The 19,634-nt window shown below is 40.1% G+C and overlaps 2 protein-coding genes across 5 annotated transcripts; both read left to right on the top strand.

Moving 5' to 3' along the window:
• Positions 1 to 949: 949 nt before the first annotated feature.
• git2b (G protein-coupled receptor kinase interacting ArfGAP 2b) lies at positions 950 to 15,892 on the top strand. Of its 4 annotated transcripts, none has more exons than XM_020082296.2 (20): positions 957 to 1,179; positions 1,910 to 2,043; positions 2,332 to 2,444; positions 3,667 to 3,772; positions 4,479 to 4,565; positions 4,656 to 4,786; positions 5,767 to 5,861; positions 5,950 to 5,995; positions 6,307 to 6,355; positions 6,468 to 6,540; positions 6,622 to 6,719; positions 6,809 to 6,920; positions 7,335 to 7,486; positions 7,590 to 7,742; positions 9,814 to 10,023; positions 10,188 to 10,277; positions 10,850 to 10,932; positions 11,722 to 11,877; positions 12,807 to 12,870; positions 13,205 to 15,892. In XM_020082296.2, exons 1-20 carry the CDS (start codon positions 1,128 to 1,130, stop codon positions 13,412 to 13,414), a joined length of 2,214 nt encoding a protein of 737 aa, XP_019937855.2. In that variant the 5' UTR covers positions 957 to 1,127; the 3' UTR covers positions 13,415 to 15,892. The 4 variants fall into 4 exon arrangements, with proteins under 4 accessions (XP_069369469.1, XP_019937855.2, XP_019937854.2 ...); XM_020082295.2 differs by having other exon boundaries at positions 6,304 to 6,355; XM_069513368.1 differs by lacking the exon at positions 10,188 to 10,277 and having other exon boundaries at positions 950 to 1,179; positions 6,304 to 6,355.
• Positions 15,893 to 15,944: 52 nt separating this feature from the next.
• LOC109626103 (glycolipid transfer protein-like) lies at positions 15,945 to 19,378 on the top strand. Its single transcript, XM_020081778.2, has 5 exons — positions 15,945 to 16,199; positions 16,544 to 16,602; positions 17,273 to 17,406; positions 17,488 to 17,638; positions 18,538 to 19,378. The coding sequence occupies exons 1-5, from the start codon at positions 16,097 to 16,099 to the stop codon at positions 18,718 to 18,720; spliced, it is 630 nt and encodes a 209-aa protein (XP_019937337.2). The 5' UTR covers positions 15,945 to 16,096; the 3' UTR covers positions 18,721 to 19,378.
• Positions 19,379 to 19,634: the final 256 nt, after the last annotated feature.

The following is a 19,634-nucleotide window of genomic DNA, read 5'->3' as shown; positions in this document are numbered from 1 at the left end:
CAACACATATACACTCACTCAACATATTAGAAATGTCCCCAAGACTCTCAATACATTTCGTTTTTTTTCTCTTTGCCATTTATTCCTGAGCATTTTCAGAGCCTGGTTATTATTTCCTCTCATGTGGAGAACACATGGTGATTGAACCTAAAGAGCCTCAGGTCAATTTAATCAAGATCTCATTAGATTAATCATCACAATTAGACAGAAATAATGCACTCACATACAAACAGTCCCATTCATCTTCAATCATAATAAACAGGCTTAAAAGTGGTGTTCCTCCCTAATTTGATGCATTTTTGAAATTTAATTGACTGCAAATCCTGCACAAACTGCTTTGGCGATACAACATATTGTAATTAGGCTTTAGGCTTGTCTTCTTACGTATATTGTGGAGTTTTATTGAGATGGATGACGTGGTAATTCAAGCGTTTGAGGCCTCAGCTTGTGGTCTCATATACATTTAACAACATCAAGCTTTACCATCTGTATATACTCTAAATAGCATATGCTCAGCCATACTTTGCTCTAAAAGGCACTCCAAAAGACTTCCATCACTCAGGCATCACTCTATGATAGAGAGAGAGAGAGAGACACACAGAGAGAGAGAGAGAGAGAGAGAGAGAGAGAGAGAGAGAGAAAGAGATAGATAGATAGATAGACAGATAGATAGATATTGATCCAGAGGGAAATGTATGTTTTAATAAGGTAGCAACAAACATTGAAGGTCAGTTCATCAGCTGCACTTAAGAAAGCAACAGTACTCAAAAACTTAAAAAGTAATTTATTTTAGTTTATGTACAAATTCTCATTTTTATGAAATACATCAAATACATGTTGGTGTTGATTTGGACAATGTGGGCTAGTGTAATGTGAGGGGGGGGGGGCAAGGAAGCAGGGAAGGAAGCAGTCGAGGAGGCAGTCGAGGAGGCAGTGTGAGTGTTGGGACGGGACACCGCTTTGTTCGGCGGTAGGGGAGGGGAGACCGACACTGTGGCTCTGCTAGGAGCGTTAGATCGGATCTGCTGGGGCGGACGACCCTGTCTCATCTCTGCCCGGCTGTGGTATCAACGCGCGGCTCAGACATTCGCCTTCCTTGCCTGGACTCTGAGGATCTCCGTCCAGGGATGTCAAAGCGAGTCCGAAGCAGGGAGGTCTGCGCTGATTGCAGCGCTCCGGGTAGGGATGTCAAACACAGCTAGCTTCTAACGTTAGCTGCCCGGCTAACCAGAGCTAGCCCCGACAACAACTCCACCTCCAGTTAGCCATTAGCCTGGTTAACGTAACTAAACGCACTACAATTAAGTAGCGGGTTGCTAGCTATGTGGCTAATTGTGGTGGTTTGCAAACAATTCTTCTCGTGGGAACGTGTGTTAGAATATTCCGCGTTTGTGTTGTCACAACAACTTGAAACTCTTAGCCTGTAATATCTTCTATGTTGTCTAATTAACGTTGGGTTAGCTCAATTAGCTAGTTCGCTAACTCCCCCACGTCTGTTCTGTGTTTGTGACTGATCATGTTTTGGATATTGGGAAGCTAACCTCGGGGGTGTTTATCTGTGGCTGTCAGTTAGCCAACATCTTCGTCTGGATGGAGTTCATGAAATATCAAGAAGCCTTAGTTTATAGTTTAGTGCATCATCAGTATTTAAACTGAAGCGTTAAAGGTTCAGTGTGTAGAATTTAGTGACATCTAGTGGTTGGATGTTGCCGCTCCCGATGTAAAGATGAAGTGTTCAAATATAAAGGGTCCAATCTAGGGTAAAGAGAACCATTCTTACAGTTTAGATGAAACACACTTGTGAAAACATCACTAGGATTATTTTATATTCAGTTTCTGCCAATAGATCCCTTTCACCTAAATCTTACACAGTGAACCTTTAACTAATACATGTCACATCTTCATCCAGAGCCACGCTGGGCCTCTGTTAACAGGGGGGTGTTGATCTGCGATGAGTGCTGCAGCATCCATCGAGGTCTGGGGCGACACAGCTCCCAAGTCCGACACCTCACCCACTCTCCGTGGCCACCGTCCCAGTTACAGGTGAGGGGACATGGACTCAACTCACACACACACGCGCACTCAACATCCAGATGCAAATGGGTAGAATAATTTATCATTTATAATATCCAATAATATCCAAGTGCTAAAAACAGGTCAACTGGAATTGGTTGAGTTTCTTGAAGACGTTTCATCTCTCACCCAAGAGATGTATTTTATAATAATAGTAACATGCAATGTAGAGGTTACACAACCAAGACACACCAGTGAGGGACTGGGGCTAATGTAATAATAATTCATGTGATCTGTTTTGTTGTTTTGCTGTTTTAGATGGTGCAGACGCTGTATGGCAATGGAGCTAATTCCATATGGGAGCACAGCCTTCTGGACCCTTCCTCCTCAGTGAGTGGGAAGCGTAAAGCAAATCCCCAGGACAGAGTTCAGTAAGTGCTTTTAAGGATTTTGAAGTGTCAGTCCTGATTTGGGCATGCTTGTTTGCACTTTGAGATATATAATTGGCCCTCTGTACCATTGAAATGACTCATGGCCAGTTAGTCAGTCCACAGTGACTTGAAGAAGTTGAGGAGGTTTGATTTGTTAACATGCAGATAGGGATGTACACAACAACATGAACTAGAATGGCAGTCAGCAGAGTGCCATACCTGTGGCAAGGCCCGTCAGCACTCTTACGAAACCACTTGAAATGAACTACATCCAGAATTTTTTCATATTCAGAGAAAGTGTTGAAAAAAATCCACACTAAATTTAATGAGCTTTTCCCTGAACCATGCAACAAACAAACGCAGATGAAACATACTTGACAGAGGTAACATCTTAATCGTGTCAACCAAATGGAATCAATTTGGCAATTTTGTTGATTGACTGAATGCCGATGAAAACAAGTAATTGTAAAGGCTTTTAACTCTCAGAATGTACTGTAGCCTTAGAAGACAATAAAAAATCCATAAGGCTGAGTTGTTATAAAATCATCCAGTGCCAAGTATAAACACTGTGTCGGTACAGTGTCCGGCTGATGGAGTAAAGATAAATAGTCGGCCACATATAAACACAGCCGTGCCAGAGCAAATGCATTCAGTCACCAGACAGATGCAGACGGAGAGTACGCAGTGCAGCAAGCATGAGGCAGCTATTCTCTATCTCAAATACAATGTTCACGATTATTGCTGTTTTATCTACTGCATCGATCAAAGAAACTTTCCCAGGGGACAAAGAGTCTTTTAGTCATTCAGTTGGAGGCAACAGCTGCTTCAACTTCTGTACTGATTCAGTCACAAAACAAGGAAGTAGTCTGCCACTGATATTAAGAAATTGATTGGGGTTTTTAACTTTAAATAGAAAGGTGCTTTTTGTTGTTAGCTTCCCCATTAGTTTGCTGTGGTATACTGTACTTAGCTCTATTTGTACAGAGATATAGCTGCTCAGATTACAGGGAGAATAGAAACTCTTAGAGTTGCTACTCTAATCTTAAAAGCTGTCTACCTTTAGAATCCTGTGTTGTGGTATGTCAGAATGTGGACTTGAGGACATCCTTTTTTGAAATGTATTTTTTCTATGTTGTTTATCTTCTATGATATGGTCGTCAGTAGTGGAGCAGATTTTCAATGTTCTTGATTTTGTGACATGAGCATCTGTTGTTGTTTTCAGTCCCAACAAGACAGAGTTCATCAAGGCCAAATATCAAATGCTGGCGTATGTCCATAGAATGCCTTGTCGGGAGGATGATAGTGTAACCGCAAAAGACCTCAGCAAGGTGAGAAATCAATCTCTTCTTTCTACCTTCGTCATTCATCAACATTTACGCAATGTAAGACTAAACCAACATTGAAATAAGGTTTTAGGGAACAGTAAACCCAATGGTGATGTGTTAATATGCTGCAAGTTACTCCAATGATTGACCACTGCAGAGGAAGTGCCTTTTGGGCTATTTTTGTCTTTGATACTGGAGCACTCTTGTGATTTCACAAATGACATGGTCTTTTTATATATGATTCTTAAAATTGAGTGCTGCTGTGTCATGGTGCTACTCACATTTTCTTGTACTTACACTATTTCACTCTCCTATTGGATTTGTGTATTGAATTCACAGTTACCACTCCATACAATTAGAGATGATTGTATATGAATATTATTCATGTCAATAACCGTTTTAACAAGTAAAGTAACGTATCAAATAAATGTTTATGGCTGTTTTTGTATTTAAACATACACACTTTTGTCTATTTAGTATATTTTATATCTCTTTTATAGATAGATAAGTGAATATATAAAGATGGTGAATACTATAATATAGATGATTAAAACCCGTTATATATATCTACAGCAGGATAATGTGTGTTTATTGTATATATTTCCAGCTGGATCATATCACTCAGTTCTTTGCAGATGTCTTGAGTGTAGCCAACCCTGTTTGTGTTCACAATCCAATCAACGCAAAGCTCCTGTCAATCTCTTTTCAGCAACTACATTCCAGTGTTCGGACTGGAAACCTGGAGACCTGCCTCAGACTCTTGTCTTTGGGAGCACAGGCCAACTTCTTCCATCCAGTAAGTACAGAAGAATTAAACGGAAAAAAATGTTTTTGTGAGTTGACATAATATTAATCCTTCAACATGACATTGTTTTTGGACTCCCAGGAGAAGGGAAACACCCCACTACACATAGCAGCAAAAGCAGGTCAGGTGTTACAAGCAGAGCTGTTGGCAGTTTATGGAGCTGATCCTGGAGCTCTGGACTCCAGCGGAAAGACCCCCATTGATTATGCAAGGTAAAAATTGGTCTATATTTTCCATTCAACACTTGCTTACCTGTTTGTTTTACTATAATATGTATTTATGGTTTTAGCATTGTGAAGTCTAAACAACACTATATGATGCTTTGAACCTATACATTTTTTTTGAGAAGTCACAATATGGAACTTAATGTTTTAAAACATTGAATTTTATTGTTAGGCATAGTACATGGGCCAACTCTGTCTCCTATTGTTTCTAGCTCTGTAATTTAATCTGTTCTGGCTACATAGAATACATAGATCTAGTTAACATTAACTAGAACTGCGTTACTGTCTATGTTAACATTTGTTGTGGTTTACATTATTAGATGGTATTGTAGCTGGAAGCTTCACTGAAACAGATGTAGCCCACCTCACTGGTGACTGTGCTACAGGAAATGACACACATCCTTTGGAGATTTAAATAAGTGAAAAAAACTGATGTGTTTATAATGTGTACTATGTTTATACTGAGGTGTAAATGACGATATTGCACATTGTGAGTAAAGGAAATAACACAGTTTCCAGCTGAAATGGCAGAAATATTAAGCATGCTTTGCACTACAATGAACACGGGACAAGCCCAGTGGCATTTTGACAGTTTAATTCAATAAGGGTATGACTAATGCAGACAGGAGAGGAAGGGATGATTCTTTAGTAAAATATGTTAACTGAGTCAGCTCACAAGTTAAAAACTAAGAAAATAAGAGATACTTGAGCTGATGGCGATATGTCACGTCACATTTTACAACAAAGTCAAAGTCAAAATTGTATACTTTATAGTGGTGGGTCATCATGCCCAGCCAACACTCTTACACCTTCTGCAATCCTGTGCTCAATATTACTGTGTATTACTTCGAGCTACCAAACCAACTTTGTACCCTAATTGAGAAACATACTGTAGTTTTCTGTGACCTTCATAGACACGTAAAATAGTTAAAAGGTATCTCACCTTTTGTTATTCCTAATCTGTGCAGACAAGCTGGGCACCAGGAGCTGGCAGAGAGGCTCATGGAGATCCAGTATGAACTCACTGACCGGTTAACATTTTACCTTTGTGGTAGAAGACCGGGTAAGTACATTATGCGTAGCGGCTGTATGGGATTCGGGAGCAAACGCCTGTGGTAATGACTTTCTGTGGTGTTCTTGTTTTGTCGTAGATCACAGAAATGGGCAACACTTCATCATTCCTCAAATGGCAGACAGGTAAGAGCTATGATCCAAGTTGAAACATCTATTATTTATAAAAGTTGGGTTCTTGTAAAGCACAGAAATCAATACCAAGTGATATTATCATCTGCAACAGGCCCCTGGCTGCTAGTTAATACAATAGTTTACTTTTAATTGTACATTATAGGCAGCATGATAGTCATTCACAATATGATTACAATTCTATTTTTTCGGCTGCATTGGATGGATAAGAAATAAGTAAGTATGTTACTTTTGCCATAGTTTTTTTTTTTTGGTTTGTTTGCAGAAAAATAATTATTGATTTTTTTTTTTTTCGTTCAAAGCAGTCTGGATTTGTCGGAGTTTGCAAAAGCTGCAAAGAAGAAGCTGCAGTCGGTGAGACATTTTTACTTGGGATTTGCTGATGGTTCCAAAGTGTAATCTCTCTTTGTCACTTACTCTTCATTTGCTCTTAAACTGAAGCAGGAATTCTGCTTTATTTTGTTAGCTAAGTAACCATCAGTTTGAAGAACTTGCCATGGATGTTTATGATGAAGTTGACAGAAGGGAAACAGATGCTGGTAAATATTTAACAATTGGAAATCATGTATGTAACACTTTGTATGCATGTGTTTTAATTGTTATTATATGTTTTGTTTCAGTGTGGCTGGCCACTCAGAACCACAGCACACTTGTGACTGATACCACGGTTGTACCTTTTCTGCCAGTCAACCCAGAGTACTCATCTACCAGAAACCAGGTAAGCGTGTGTTGCCTTTTAATCAAACTTCAGTTGTCTCCCCCGTGTTCTCCTTTTTATGATTTGATACATTTGTTGGTTTTTTTCAGGGTCGCCAAAAATTGGCAAGGTTCAGTGCTCATGAATTTGCTACCCTGGTGATCGATATCCTAACTGATGCTAAACGACGGCAGTGGGGTAACTCCTGTGACAGTCCCAAAGGTAGAGTATGTCTTTCTGATTTTGTTGTATGGGTTTTATTATTGTTTGTATTGCAGTATATGTACTTATTTGGTAAGTACTCAGTTTGCAAATAAGATGCAGATAGTCAGTAAACGTGGACCATCTTAGCCAAGGCTACAATTGTGGACCATGTGTACAGATGTATAAGTGGAAAAGCTGCATTAAAAAAACGTTTGCAATTTGCAAATTATCAAGAACCACATCACAGCCTGTTTTCTTCCGGGTGTTTACTCAAAGACAAAAGATTGTTAGGATATTAAAGACAAACAAGTCCTGAATTCTGGATTCAGTTAAGTTTAAATTGGTTCCTTTGCCTTTTGAATTAGACATCTGCCTTTAGCCAGCGGGGTTTGTTTTAATCATGGAACTTTTGATCTGGTGGTCTTCCTTCAGAGAATGTAGAGCTGATCCTTCAGGGAATAGACAGTCACCACAACAGTGAGAGCCAGGACAATGATCAGCCAGATTACGACAGTGTTGCATCAGATGAAGATCCAGTCCAAGAGGCCACTTGTGGGGACAGCTGCAATGATGGAAGGACCAAGGTTAATGTTTGTGGGACCCTGCTACAATTTAAAATATTCAAACACATCGTCTTGCTTTACTGTTTTAAATTCATGCGGTCCAATGTCACATGATGTCCTGCAGAGCTCGGAGTCGTCTGACCTCTCTGATGGACCAATCACAGTGCAGGAATTCATGGAGGTGAAGAGCGCCCTCACTGCGTCAGAAGCCAAAATACAGCAGCTTCTCAAAGTCAACTGTCATCTCAGTGAAGAGCTGCGGTCGATGCAGAGCAAGGTTAGTGAATCCACATCCAATTAATAATCAAAGTTTACTTTTGCACTGCATATTCTTCTTTTGTGTATGTGCAGGTGATTTCCAGTTTTGAATTAGATGGAAGTACATATTCATTTTATCTTATATCTCTATAATAACAGGGCGGTCGCACAGTATTTATGATATTTACATCCTTACTGATCCTTCTCAATTCCAGTTGCATTAAGATTATCACTAATATGCCTTTTGTGACTCCATTACAAAGGCTTATTATTGATTACATTTCTGTATTCATTTCACCCACATCTGCTTGTGAGTCTCAGTCTTGTGTTGCGTGTGCAGGATCTTTGTGTTACCAGAGACGATTAGTTATTTGATATCCTGTGTATGAATCATGTGTATGTGTTGCCAGGAAGACTAGAATTCTACATGAAAAATAAAATTCAATAGGGATTCTAATCCACAAGAGAAAATGGATGCTATGTTTCAGAATGAGTGAAATTCCTGTGGCGATAATTAGCTATCACCACAGGAATCCGCTATGCTGTGCAGTTTAACAGCAGAACAGGATTAAGTGTAACAGTTCTTTGTGATCTGAAACGGAGGATTCATACAGAGCCTCAAGTCAGATGACAGAAGTAATAATCCACAAAATACAACCACAGAGAATATTATGATGTTCTATTGCAAATCTGCAGAAGCATCAAATAGCCACAAGTCACAAACCACTATGTGATTATTAGTTTTGACGTGTGGGTGAATCACTAGATTTATCAGCTTGGCATTCACCAAAACGTCAATGATCTGGATCCAAAACATCCCCAGAAAACAGTTCTAAAGTATTTTTTATTTAGAGTTCTCATTCTACTCGCTTCCTTATTGCTTAATATTACACAACCTTGGATTTCCCAATCAGGCCCAGCGATATAAATTCAGATCTGCACAGTGCCAGTTTTATTTGCCATGGTTTTGTGGAGCCTCCCGACCCTTGTCACGATTTTCCACCACCACTTAAATACATTGGTGAAAATATCCTGGTTATTCAGCAAAAACATAAACCATGGTGTGGGCAGTTTTTTTTTTTTTACAATCATTCTCACTTCATTCACATATTTCCCAATCAAAATAATCCTTTGTCACTTACGCACTCATTTCTCGAGATGGCAGCATTTCATTTGGTTTTCTTCAATGGCTCAATGTTTGACACTTAATCTCTACACTTGATTCAGAGACAGTGTACTGACAATGAGCTGCCTCCTGCTGGTTTATTTTCTCCGTAACTACGCTGCTGATACAGATTGACCGTATTAAATTCCAAACATTTAAGCAAATTTTCAAAAATCTGCTTTAATGTATTTGCATATTCTAAAAAAAATTAAAAAGACAAAAGCTCTGTTAAGAACTACAGGTAACAAATTTATTATTTTATGTTAGACTGGTAATATTCAGCTGTTTACGTTATCTGATATAATATAATCTGATATGAGGCGTTATATGATAATACACTAGAACAGTAGGTAGGACACCTCAGACAAGGCCCAACAATGCCTTTGTTCTGGATCTGTGCCTAAAATGTAATGACTTCTCTCTTGTCCCATGGCCCATCCTTCCACAAAGATTTGTAGGAATCCATCTAGTAGCATTTGAATAATCCTGCTGACAAACAAACCACGCAACCAACTATCGGACAGGAGCCAAAACAGAACCTCCTTGTTAGCAGTAATAATATTGACTGGAAGCTGAGCAAGGCATGTTTCTTATCTTCCGTTTTGAAAAGAGCTATGAAATGCTCTTGATGTAAATAAGGGCAACCACTGCTGCAGCAGTTTCTCAGTGGGGTCATACTTTAGTTGTCACTGTAAACACAGTGTCAGCATTTCATTTGTCAAAGAAACAAACCTTTTGTTCTGAGAAAAACTTTGAAGGGAAACTGAAAACAAAACAGAGGTGAAGATGAACCTCACATTGAATTATTTCTTTTCTCCTGGAGGCTTTGCTGCATTCTACTCTATTATTGATGTCTGGCCGAGCTTTTGTAAGGGGATCGGCCCGCCAGCTAAAGTTGCATTGAAAGATATTTTGTTCTCTACAGTTGAGCTCCCTGCAAACTGAAAACACAACCCTGCGATGGCAGACCCCCAGTGGACAGCAAAACACCCAGGGGCCCCTTGGTCGACATCCACCCCGCGGAGGTCGCGCCATATCGATGTATGAGACAGGATCTAATCCGAAGCAGTTCTCCCACCGAGCCGAAACAGCCAGGCATGAGGATGGAGTCGTTTTACAACCTTTCCCAACCAATGTAAGCACAGAGGCACCAATGATCCTACTGGATTTGTCCTCACAAGACAAAATGATGCCTGGCTTGGGGCTGGTGTTGGTTATTCATTCATTCATTCATTCATTCAATCAATCATTCATTGCATCTCAATAGAGTATGCTCAACTTGGTTTGACCCCTTTCTAGATTGGGAGGGGTCCTTTGGGGACGGCTGCTTCCTCCCTCCCTACCTTCCCCTCCTCCCTGTCCTGGTCGAGGGACGAGAGATCTCGAAGGGTTAAGTACCGAAGTTCCCCTCGGTTTAGAGGCAGCCCTGGGGGATGGTGAAAACCGTCCCTCTGCTTGACCCCACAGTCTTCTCTCTCCTGACCTGTGTCTTTTAAAACTGCTTTTTATCAGTATTGCGTGCCTGCATGCACCACAGTGCCTCTGCTGCCGTTCAGTTACCAGCTTTCTCTCTACAGTGAACCTCCACCAGATCCGCTGTTTGAATGATCAGACAGGAGCGTTCCATATCCAAGAAAGACAAATAAAATGGCTCATCACAATGTGCTTATTAGCCATAACCACTGATAAGAGAACTCACAGTTTACATTGGGATTTCTTTGCATCTACTAATTGCACCCCCTGCCATATGCATTGTTACACCACAATGACTTTGTTGTGTGTTTCTTCTTTTTCTCTTTATCTGCTTAAAAACAAAATGTCTGAAGGTGTGATTATGGCTTTGTTTTCAGACATGCATGATCCTGACTTGTGCCTACAGTTGCTCCTGTGATAACTCTGCCAACCATATACACTACATACTATCTATATATCATGATGCTAATCCGCTGATTTCTCTGCAGGGCTGTAGTTTGGAGGGACGGAGTACCATGCTGGAGAGTGACAACGACACTACACCCAACCACTCTGAAATGGAGGAGACTGGGTAAAGGCCTTTTTAAGTAAATTCTTTGTACCTTTGTAGATTTTAATAAGCATCCCAAATTTCGTAGTTGAAATTTTATATCAAAATTTAAATTAAAAAAACAGGATTCATGCAGGATTAACTGAATTAACGTGCTGTTAAGAGGAGACAAAGAGATTGAATAAGAAATGTCAGCAATTAAGTCTGAAATTAAATAAGTGGGAATAAATGTTTCTTGTTTCTGGTGCTACAGATTATATTATCATTGTAGCAAAATCTTCTATATTAAAAAGTCACATAAGTAGTAATTTTAGTTTGGGCAGATTTTTAAAAAGATGCCTTGATTGATACGAGTTAACAAATTGTACCCTATCAGTTGCTTATGCACACACGTACCTCTGGTTGTTCTTTTGTCATTTATGTACATGTATTACTTGCTATTGTCTTTGCTATTGGCAATTTGTTGAGAAGCTATAAAATATCAAGCACTTTAATATTACATCATGTTAGGAACGTTTTTATAAAACCAAACATTGGTTGACATCTAAATGGCTCTGAATTGTGACAGCCAGACTCAAATTGAGCTGCATTTTCTAAATTACAACCAAACTGCAGGATATGATAATCGTATTTTACTTCAATTTTACAGTCAGAAGAAAAAATCTATATTTTAAATAAAATCACTCTTGTTATAGACTGGACTATCATCTGCAGTTTATATATTTTCCCCCCAGAACTGGATGAACCAATGCATTGCAGTGTATAGAGCAGTGAGCAGTGACAAATGCAATTTCTTCTTTTGCTTTATAGAAGCCCTCCTTCAGCCTCTGATACTATGGAGCCAGAGGCGGAGGGTGAGGAAGACGCCACCCTGCCGTGCACAGAGGACGTCATCTGTAAGACAGAGCAGATCACTAAGAACATACAGGAGCTTCTGAGGGCTGCTCAGGAGACTAAACATGAAAGGTACTTTGTGATTATGTATAATTAATAAACATAAAGAGAATTATAGGCTCAAACATCAAGGATATTCCAAGATAAGATGAACAGAGCCTGGTGTTTTTGTAAATGCTGTAATCTCAGATTCAGCTTCTTCTAGGTCAGTGGTTTTCAATAGTCTGAGCCCAGGGCCCTACTGGTTGTCATTCAGTCTAGCTGGATAACTGGTAACTGATTATCATGGTGAATGAAGTCAGTCACTGAACACATAAAACCAGCAAAGCTCTGGTTCCAGAGACTTTGATTCACTGATTCTGAGCCTTGTGGACCAGCCTCTGTCCCAGTGTCCTAGAAACTCTCCATCTGCTGGGGGCCGGCCTTGTGTCATTTAATGCAGCTGACAGGAAACAAACACACATCACATGAGCATGTTCCCCTGTGATCTGCCAAATCCACAGAGACTTACTACAGTCACGGAGGTTTCCTGTTTTCATTCATGTGTTAATATTGTGTTTTTGTACTGTTGAACATTACTGCTCTTCATATTCCTCTGAGAATTTTAACAGTTTCTGTCATGTTGATTTTTTAAATATATAGAGAACATGCACAGTCTCATATGATGTTGTAAACACTATTTCTTTCTAATATGTTACTGGTCTGACGAGGCTTTCACTGCTTCATTAATTCCTTGTGTGCATTCGGAGGCAATAACAACCAGTCAAATCCCATTACCTGGGAATACTGTAAGATGTGTAAACATCCAAAATGAATTACAAATAACATGTGAATGAAATGTGCACCGTGAAAAAAAATATCATTGTCAAGAAATTTGACCTCCGACTGTTTTGTTTTAGGCTCTCGACAGGGGAGTGTGTGCTGTGGCTGTTTGGCAGCAGTGTTTCTAAATATGGCACATGAGTGGTTGATCAACCTTTTTTTTCCTCCATCTACATCAGCTTTCTGCCGTGCTCTGAAAAGATTTGTATGGCCGTGAAGGAGATGGCCGCCCTGTTTCCCAAGGTAGGATGACTCCCACCAACAGCTTGGTGTCCCCTCCCCCATGTAATTAAAGGATTTGTTGTTTGTTTGAAAACGGCCAAAGGTAATCTAAACTGACTCGTCTACATGATAGGGCTTGTTCATTGCATTACTTAGTTTTATGTTTGCAATTTATCGGATTACTTGGTTTCTTGTTCTCACACACACACACACACACACACACACACACACACACACACACACACACACAGTGCCCGTGGGGCTACTGACCACAACAACAGTGAATTTATAGACATTGTCATTTTTAATTTTTTTTTATCAAGTCTCCATCATCCCTCTTTTCCCCCCCCAACAGAGGCCGTCCTCTGAGACCGTGCGAGGGTCTCTGTGTTTGCTCACTTCGAGCGCCAGCCGGCTGCACGGAGAGTGCCACAAGGCCGCAGATCACAGCCCGTGCCCGTCGGACATCCAGCTGGTCACCCAGCAGGTCATCCAGTGCGCCTATGACATTGCCAAAGCCGCCAAGCAACTTGTCACTGTGACAACCAAAGAAAATAACAACTAACTAAAACCCAAAGACCTTTCGAATGCGCTCAAAATACAGCTCATCAATGATTTTGCTCATTTCATCTTAATCGGTTCACACCATTTTTCTGTTTTCCCACATTAAGAGTGTGATCATTTCAATACATTCCTTGAGATAGTGAAATCTGTACAAAACATATACAATGCAAAATTATGGAACATTCAACAGCGTTATTTCCTTGATGGTTGTTGTACCGTGACACAAATATTACAAAACAGGTTATATTCTTAACCTCACCTCATTAGTTGAAACCACACAATTTTCAAAAGCGCAAGGTGTGTTTATGTGCATATAAAACAATCAGCAAAACAAGCAGTTGAGCTTTTACATTGTACTTAGGTAAACACCAGAGGTCATCAGTTGTGCTCCTTGAGTCGTGTTTCTGTTGCTGACGTGAACAAAAGTCTGCAAGACACAGAACAGATGAATCTTAATCTATTCCAGTGACAATTTACTTTAGCCTTTTCATTTTTTTTTTAATGCAACAACAGTGTTTAAATCTTGAATCATGATGCCACTCGCTTAGATGTAAGTCTGTGTATTAAGCAAACTGGTTAGGAAACATGGTGTCAGTGCATTGAGCAGCATGTGAGTACGGAGTGTGTGAACTTCAATTCCATCCAGTCCCTTCGCTCTGGTTGAAGGTGTGTAAGTAAAGTTTCAGTCGTTTTTTGGAGTTCTAATGTTACAGCTATATATCTGGTGTATGCAAGTGCGTTTATGTGAGTGCGTGTGTGTGTGTGTGTGTCACAGATGGCCCGTGTGAAATCCATTTTGAATCAATTTTAATAGTGTTATGCAAATATATAAGATGTATGTATCCATGTAATTCTTTATCAAAATAACCCAAATGCTATTATATTTATAAAGTGTATGTCATACCTCTAAGAAAATACCAATGTTTATTTTCATAAGCTTTTGTTTAACATGATGCTCCTCACAGGTTAACGTGTGTTCTGAGGTTTGGGACGTCTCAGCCTGCAGTTAGTTACAAGACAACTTGTGATCTCTTTGTTTCATTCGGTGTGGTGCTGTAACTCTGGTGTGTTAGACGCCGCCTGTGGTCGAATACGTACTGCCATGGTTTACAATCAGTGATAAAGTAAATGTGCCCTCTGAGTTAGAGAACCTGTTGTAGAACTTGGGTCCAATGTGTCACTCATTGTCGTGAGCCAGGTACGTTTGAGCGAGGGGTGGAAAGACGACTAGAATACCGTACACAAGAGGAGTGCAGTCACCTGCGTTTGAATGTATCTGTAAAATATCTCTTTCAAAAAAGTTGCACACATCGGTTACTAATGTGGTCAAAGAGCCAGTGTTGCATCCTGACTATAACCACCAAAAAAATTCATTGAACTTTTCAGAACGCCTTCTCATAAGGATGCATGGAGAAGGAAAAAGAGGTTCAAAGTAAAGTACAGAATTTATCATTAAAGAGCCATTTGTAAGTTTTGTTATCAAGAAAGCCAACAGACTGTTTACTTATGAGGTTTACCAAGAGCTTGAGCTAATGTTCACATTACATGAGGTTTCAATCTGTACGGAGACGATAAGGGTTAACGCTGGGCTTCATATGAGTTAAGTCTGTTAATTACTAAAGTATTAAGTGATCCTTTTTTCTCTCCTCAATCTGTACTCGAGGTCCTGTAGCTTTGAGCTTCAGCTGCATCGCATAGTCTGAGTTACTCAGTAGTTGTTAGCGTGCACATCGGCAACTGGACCTGCTCGTGTTTCTGCCTATGTACACTTGTACAACTGATGATACCGTGCCATGATGACTGAGAATCTGAACAGATATATATTTTTTGTACGTTTTGAAAAAGATATTTATTTTGTTCCTTTTTCTTGTAATGTGTGATGACAGAACTGTTTTATCATTAAGCACACGTTATTTTCACTTTCCCTTTTTTTTTAAAATGATGCAACAACCAGTGTTAATTTCACTTTTAATTAACTTTAAAACTTCATTGGAGAATTCTAAAGCAAGACCTTGTGACCTTTGCTGAACTGTGGCCATAACTAACAGGATCAAATGTGAAGGTGATGTAAATGTAGATCAAGGATAGTGTGATATCTTAATGTCAGTGAAACTAGTGGCCATTTAAAGCCAATTAGGGTAATTCAGTGATGATAATTTCAGTGCTGGTGAATTCAGAATGTCATTTGTAAGAGGAGGAAGGTTTTACTTTCAGTTTGCAAAGTCAGCTGTTTTTTTCTTTATTATTACAATAAATCATCAATCGAAACAAACACAACCTGCCGGGGTCTTGACAACATTAACTCCAGTGACTTAACGAACTGGTTGTAAAAAGGTACATGAAGTGTGAAGTGTTCAGTATTCAGTTGCTCTCCGCTCCTGGTTTCAGCCCTGACATTGAATTCCCTGTAGTGTGCCACGGTCCCTGTGGTTGAAAACACTCCCTGCCTCAGCTATAATAAAGTATAACTCGTACCTCAGCTCGTTGTGGTGTTTTGTTTTGTGTTGTGTTGTGTGTTGTGTGTGTGTCTCTTCACACGGACGTGTTGAATTCCGCACCTGTTGGAGGAGGTTGCTCGGGGCTGAAGTTGCCCCCCCCCCCCCCACCCATCTGACAAGAGCTCAGTTCCGGGTTCTTTCTAACTGAGAGCTACCGACTCGCCGCCGCTGCCTCAACCGGGATCATGTCGCTTTTACTGGACAACCAATTCAGTGAGCTGCCCCCTGACAGGTCCGTGGACACCAAGTTGTTCCTGGAGGCCGTTTCTCACCTCCCGTCTTTCTTCGGTGAGTATCAACCTTTTTCTTTTTAGCTGAAGTCGATCAAACCAACATAAAGTCACTGAACCGACGCTGTCCCGCTTCATACATGTCCCTCATGACATGTCCACGTTCACACACATGATCCGTCTGATGCAAAGAGGGAACCGGGTCGTGGGTATGTGCTGGAGCGCTGCGCGGCGCGGATCGGATGAGCAGATAGAGAAACTCTTTGTTGACTCGCTGAACACTGAAACATTCATTTTCTCCTCCTCCCCATTTGTATGCATCCTCCCCACGTGAGAGCCAGGGACGTGTGCTGAAGTCATTCACATTTCATTGCTCTCTCTCTCTCTCTCTCTGTCTTCCAGACTGTTTGGGATCAAAAGTGTTTTCAATCATCAAATCTGACATTAATGGAAATATAACGGTGAGATACACATCTGTCTGGAACCCCTTTTTATTTCTGGCCTCTGCTGCTGCACTGGTGTGTTTTCATGCCACAGCTGGTTCAATGCTGAAGCTCCTATTAGGTGATAAATCAACATTCTGAGTTATTCGGTCGTTATTTTGAGTTAGAAAGATTATTTTGCGATACTAAGTTATTACTATTCGTTAGCAGGTCGTTATTTTGAGTTGCTAAGCTGTTATCTTCAGTGAAAACCCGTATTTTGAGTTAGTAAGTCATTATTTTGACCTGAAATACTACCTCATGATATTGAGATCTTCTCATTATTTTGAGTTAGTAAAACATTATTTACATTAAAAGTCATTATTTTGAGTTAGTAAAACATTATTTACAGTAAAAGTCATTATTTTTGACTTAGTAAAACATTATTTACAGTAAAAGTCATTATTTTTGAGTTAGTAAAACATTATTTACAATATAAGTCATTATTTTGAGTTACTTACTTATTACATTTAGGTACTAAGTTATTACTTTGAGCTAGTGAGTAATGTTCCTGAAATACTAGCTCATGTTTTTGAGAAATTAAGTCTGTATAACAAGTCATTCTTTTTAAAATGTTGTCCTTATTTTGAGATACTATGCTGTTATTTTGAGTAAAAGTCATTATTTTGTGAAATGTTTGCATTTTCAGAAAATTAGAGCAGTCTACCTCAAGGATCCTGCGAAGTACAAGACCCTGCAGGACATCTTGGAGGTCGAGCGTGAGGCCCATGGAGCAGAATGGCCCAAAGTTGGAGCAACTTTAGCTCTGATGTGGCTGAAAAGGTGAGCGCTCCCTAAACTCAATGCTATGACCGTCTGCTGTCTCAGGCTCATTTTCTAATAAGTACTAGGTGTTTCCTGCAGGGGTCTCCGTTTCATCCAGATCCTGCTGCAGAGTTTGGTGGATGGAGAAAGAGATGAGAACAACCCCAACCTGATACAGATCAATGTCACGAAAGCCTACGAGCAGGCACTGAAGAGATACCACGGCTGGCTGGTGCAAAAGATTTTCAGTGTGAGTAAAATGTTCTTTTTTAAATGTTAACGGTTTTTAACCAGTTATAGTAATATAATAGAAATTATGGACGAAGTCTGACCGTTGTGAAGCAGTTGTTCATCAGAGAAGGTGATTCTATCTGATTTTATCTCTTTAGCAGGAGACCTTGGAGTGAGAACTAAGTCATAAATCTGGTCAAGAAGACAAAGTGCAAGGAGATCTGACGAAGTTACATATTAAGTCTGTTAGGAGAAGAGGTGCCCCTGGAAGATATGAGCCTTTAAGAGATAATTTAAAATAGAGAGAGACAGCCTTGCTCTGATGGGATTTGTTAGCTAGATCTGCCATCAAGGAAACACAAATGAGAACAGTCTGGACTGTGATTTCCTTGTGTGCAGGGATGGCGACGCCAGACAAAGTCCCTCGGAGGGGACGCAGTGGCCAAGAAGGAGCATAAGCCTGTGTGATTGAGTTCAAGTAGATGGGTTCAAACCCAGAGGTCGCTCTGTAGGCGAGCATTAGAGACTTGAATTTGATTCGGGCGGCCACCGTTTAACCAGTGGAGGTCGATGTGCAGCGGAGTGACATGTGCCCTTTTAGGTTGATGGAAAAGCAGAGCCGTCATCTGTGAGGGTTTCACCGGGCGTGAAAGGAGAACCGTTAGAAGGGCATTGAATTAGAGGAGGCGGGAGATAAAGTGGCCTGATTCAAGAGCTGCGTGGCAGACTAAGGCAGGAGAGGCTGGACTTTTCTTATGTTACTGTGCAAAGAACTCGATGATCAACACAAGATGGTCAGAGGAGGGTGGTTGGTGATTAAACACAACACTGAGGTTAGGTAGAGAGATGAAGAACTCAGTCTTAAACATATTTATTCCAACCCATTTCTAATTTTGTTTTGTTTTTTGTCCATTACAGACGGCATTATATGCATCTCCCTACAGATCCAACTTCCTCAAGGCGCTGTCAAAGGGAGAGGAAGTGAAAGAAGAGGAGTGTCTGGCAAACACGCATCACTTCCTGGTTAATTACACCGCCACTGTAGACGCCATCTACGAGATGTACACAAATCTAAACGCAGAGCTGGACTACACTGTTTGACGTGACTGGACCGAAGGTGCTGGAGGCGTGTCCTGAAACACTGTCCCATCTGTCAGCCCTCTCTCAGCTGTCGGACGAGGGCACTTTATCAGGGTTGTTTTCATTTTTTCTTTCAGTTTGGTATTTATTACGTTAATAAAACAAATTAATTCTGCAAAATCTTTGGATTCAAAACGCTAAAGGTTTTGCGTTTTGTCCTTTGTTTTCGCAGCAGTGCAGCTCTCGCGCTTTATGCAGGATTGTGTTGTTGTGTGGGTTGTTGCTTTATGTGAGTGTGGCATTAACTGTTGGCCTTCACCTGTTCCATTGAGAGAAGACTATTAGACTGTAAACACTGTTATCACTGCAAAACATTTCTGTCAGTTTGTGGTATTCACTGTGCCCTATGCCCGGGGGGGGGGGTCACCTCCGCTATTAACCTGGGAGCAGTTGTACAGTTTGTTCTGTTCTTTTTCACTCAGTGCCCTCATGGTGTCACTGAACAAAAACAGTGCTTTCAGAATAAGCCCAGAATTAATTTATTTGCCAGTAATTCAGTTTCAAAGAGAGAATTCGTTTTTTCTTTTGAACTTCTGTATCTTTCAAGTTTGTGGTGGTGTTCACTGTGTGTGTTGTTTCCTATTTATGTATAAATTAAACTTAATTCCTTTTACGTCAACACTTTACATCAAAATATCTTTTTTTTCCTACACATCTATTAAGAATTCATTCATTTTTAGGTTTATACAAATTTGCTGTAGTTATACTCAAAAATAAGTTATTTGTTTTGGTCTATGATCAGATTTGTTCTTATCACAAGATCTTAATGTTAAATTAACTTTTAATCAAACCAGTCAAATCACACATGCATTCAGTTCAATAATGTTACTCTAGGTGGCGATGTTTGCTTGTCTTAGTTTTCTCTTTTAATCACA

This window comes from Paralichthys olivaceus, chromosome 18, assembly GCF_024713975.1.
Source record: "Paralichthys olivaceus isolate ysfri-2021 chromosome 18, ASM2471397v2, whole genome shotgun sequence".
Taxonomy (NCBI): Eukaryota; Metazoa; Chordata; class Actinopteri; order Pleuronectiformes; family Paralichthyidae; genus Paralichthys; species Paralichthys olivaceus.
This window is presented reverse-complemented; position numbering and strand designations above follow the sequence as displayed.

What these genes read in the sequence shown, in the direction of transcription:
- LOC109626103 (XM_020081778.2), top strand. Translation starts at nt 16,097, where the DNA reads ATGTCGCTTTTACTGGACAACCAATTCAGTGAGCTGCCCCCTGACAGG. An exon ending in GCTCTGATGTGGCTGAAAAG is followed by an intron (nt 17,407 to 17,487) that starts GTGAGCGCTCCC and finishes TGTTTCCTGCAG; the next exon opens with GGGTCTCCGTTTCATCCAGA. An exon ending in TGGTGCAAAAGATTTTCAGT is followed by an intron (nt 17,639 to 18,537) that starts GTGAGTAAAATG and finishes TGTCCATTACAG; the next exon opens with ACGGCATTATATGCATCTCC.
- git2b (XM_020082295.2), top strand. Translation starts at nt 1,128, where the DNA reads ATGTCAAAGCGAGTCCGAAGCAGGGAGGTCTGCGCTGATTGCAGCGCT. An exon ending in CCGCAAAAGACCTCAGCAAG is followed by an intron (nt 3,773 to 4,478) that starts GTGAGAAATCAA and finishes ATCTCTTTTCAG; the next exon opens with CAACTACATTCCAGTGTTCG. An exon ending in ATTCCTCAAATGGCAGACAG is followed by an intron (nt 5,996 to 6,303) that starts GTAAGAGCTATG and finishes TTTCGTTCAAAG; the next exon opens with CAGTCTGGATTTGTCGGAGT.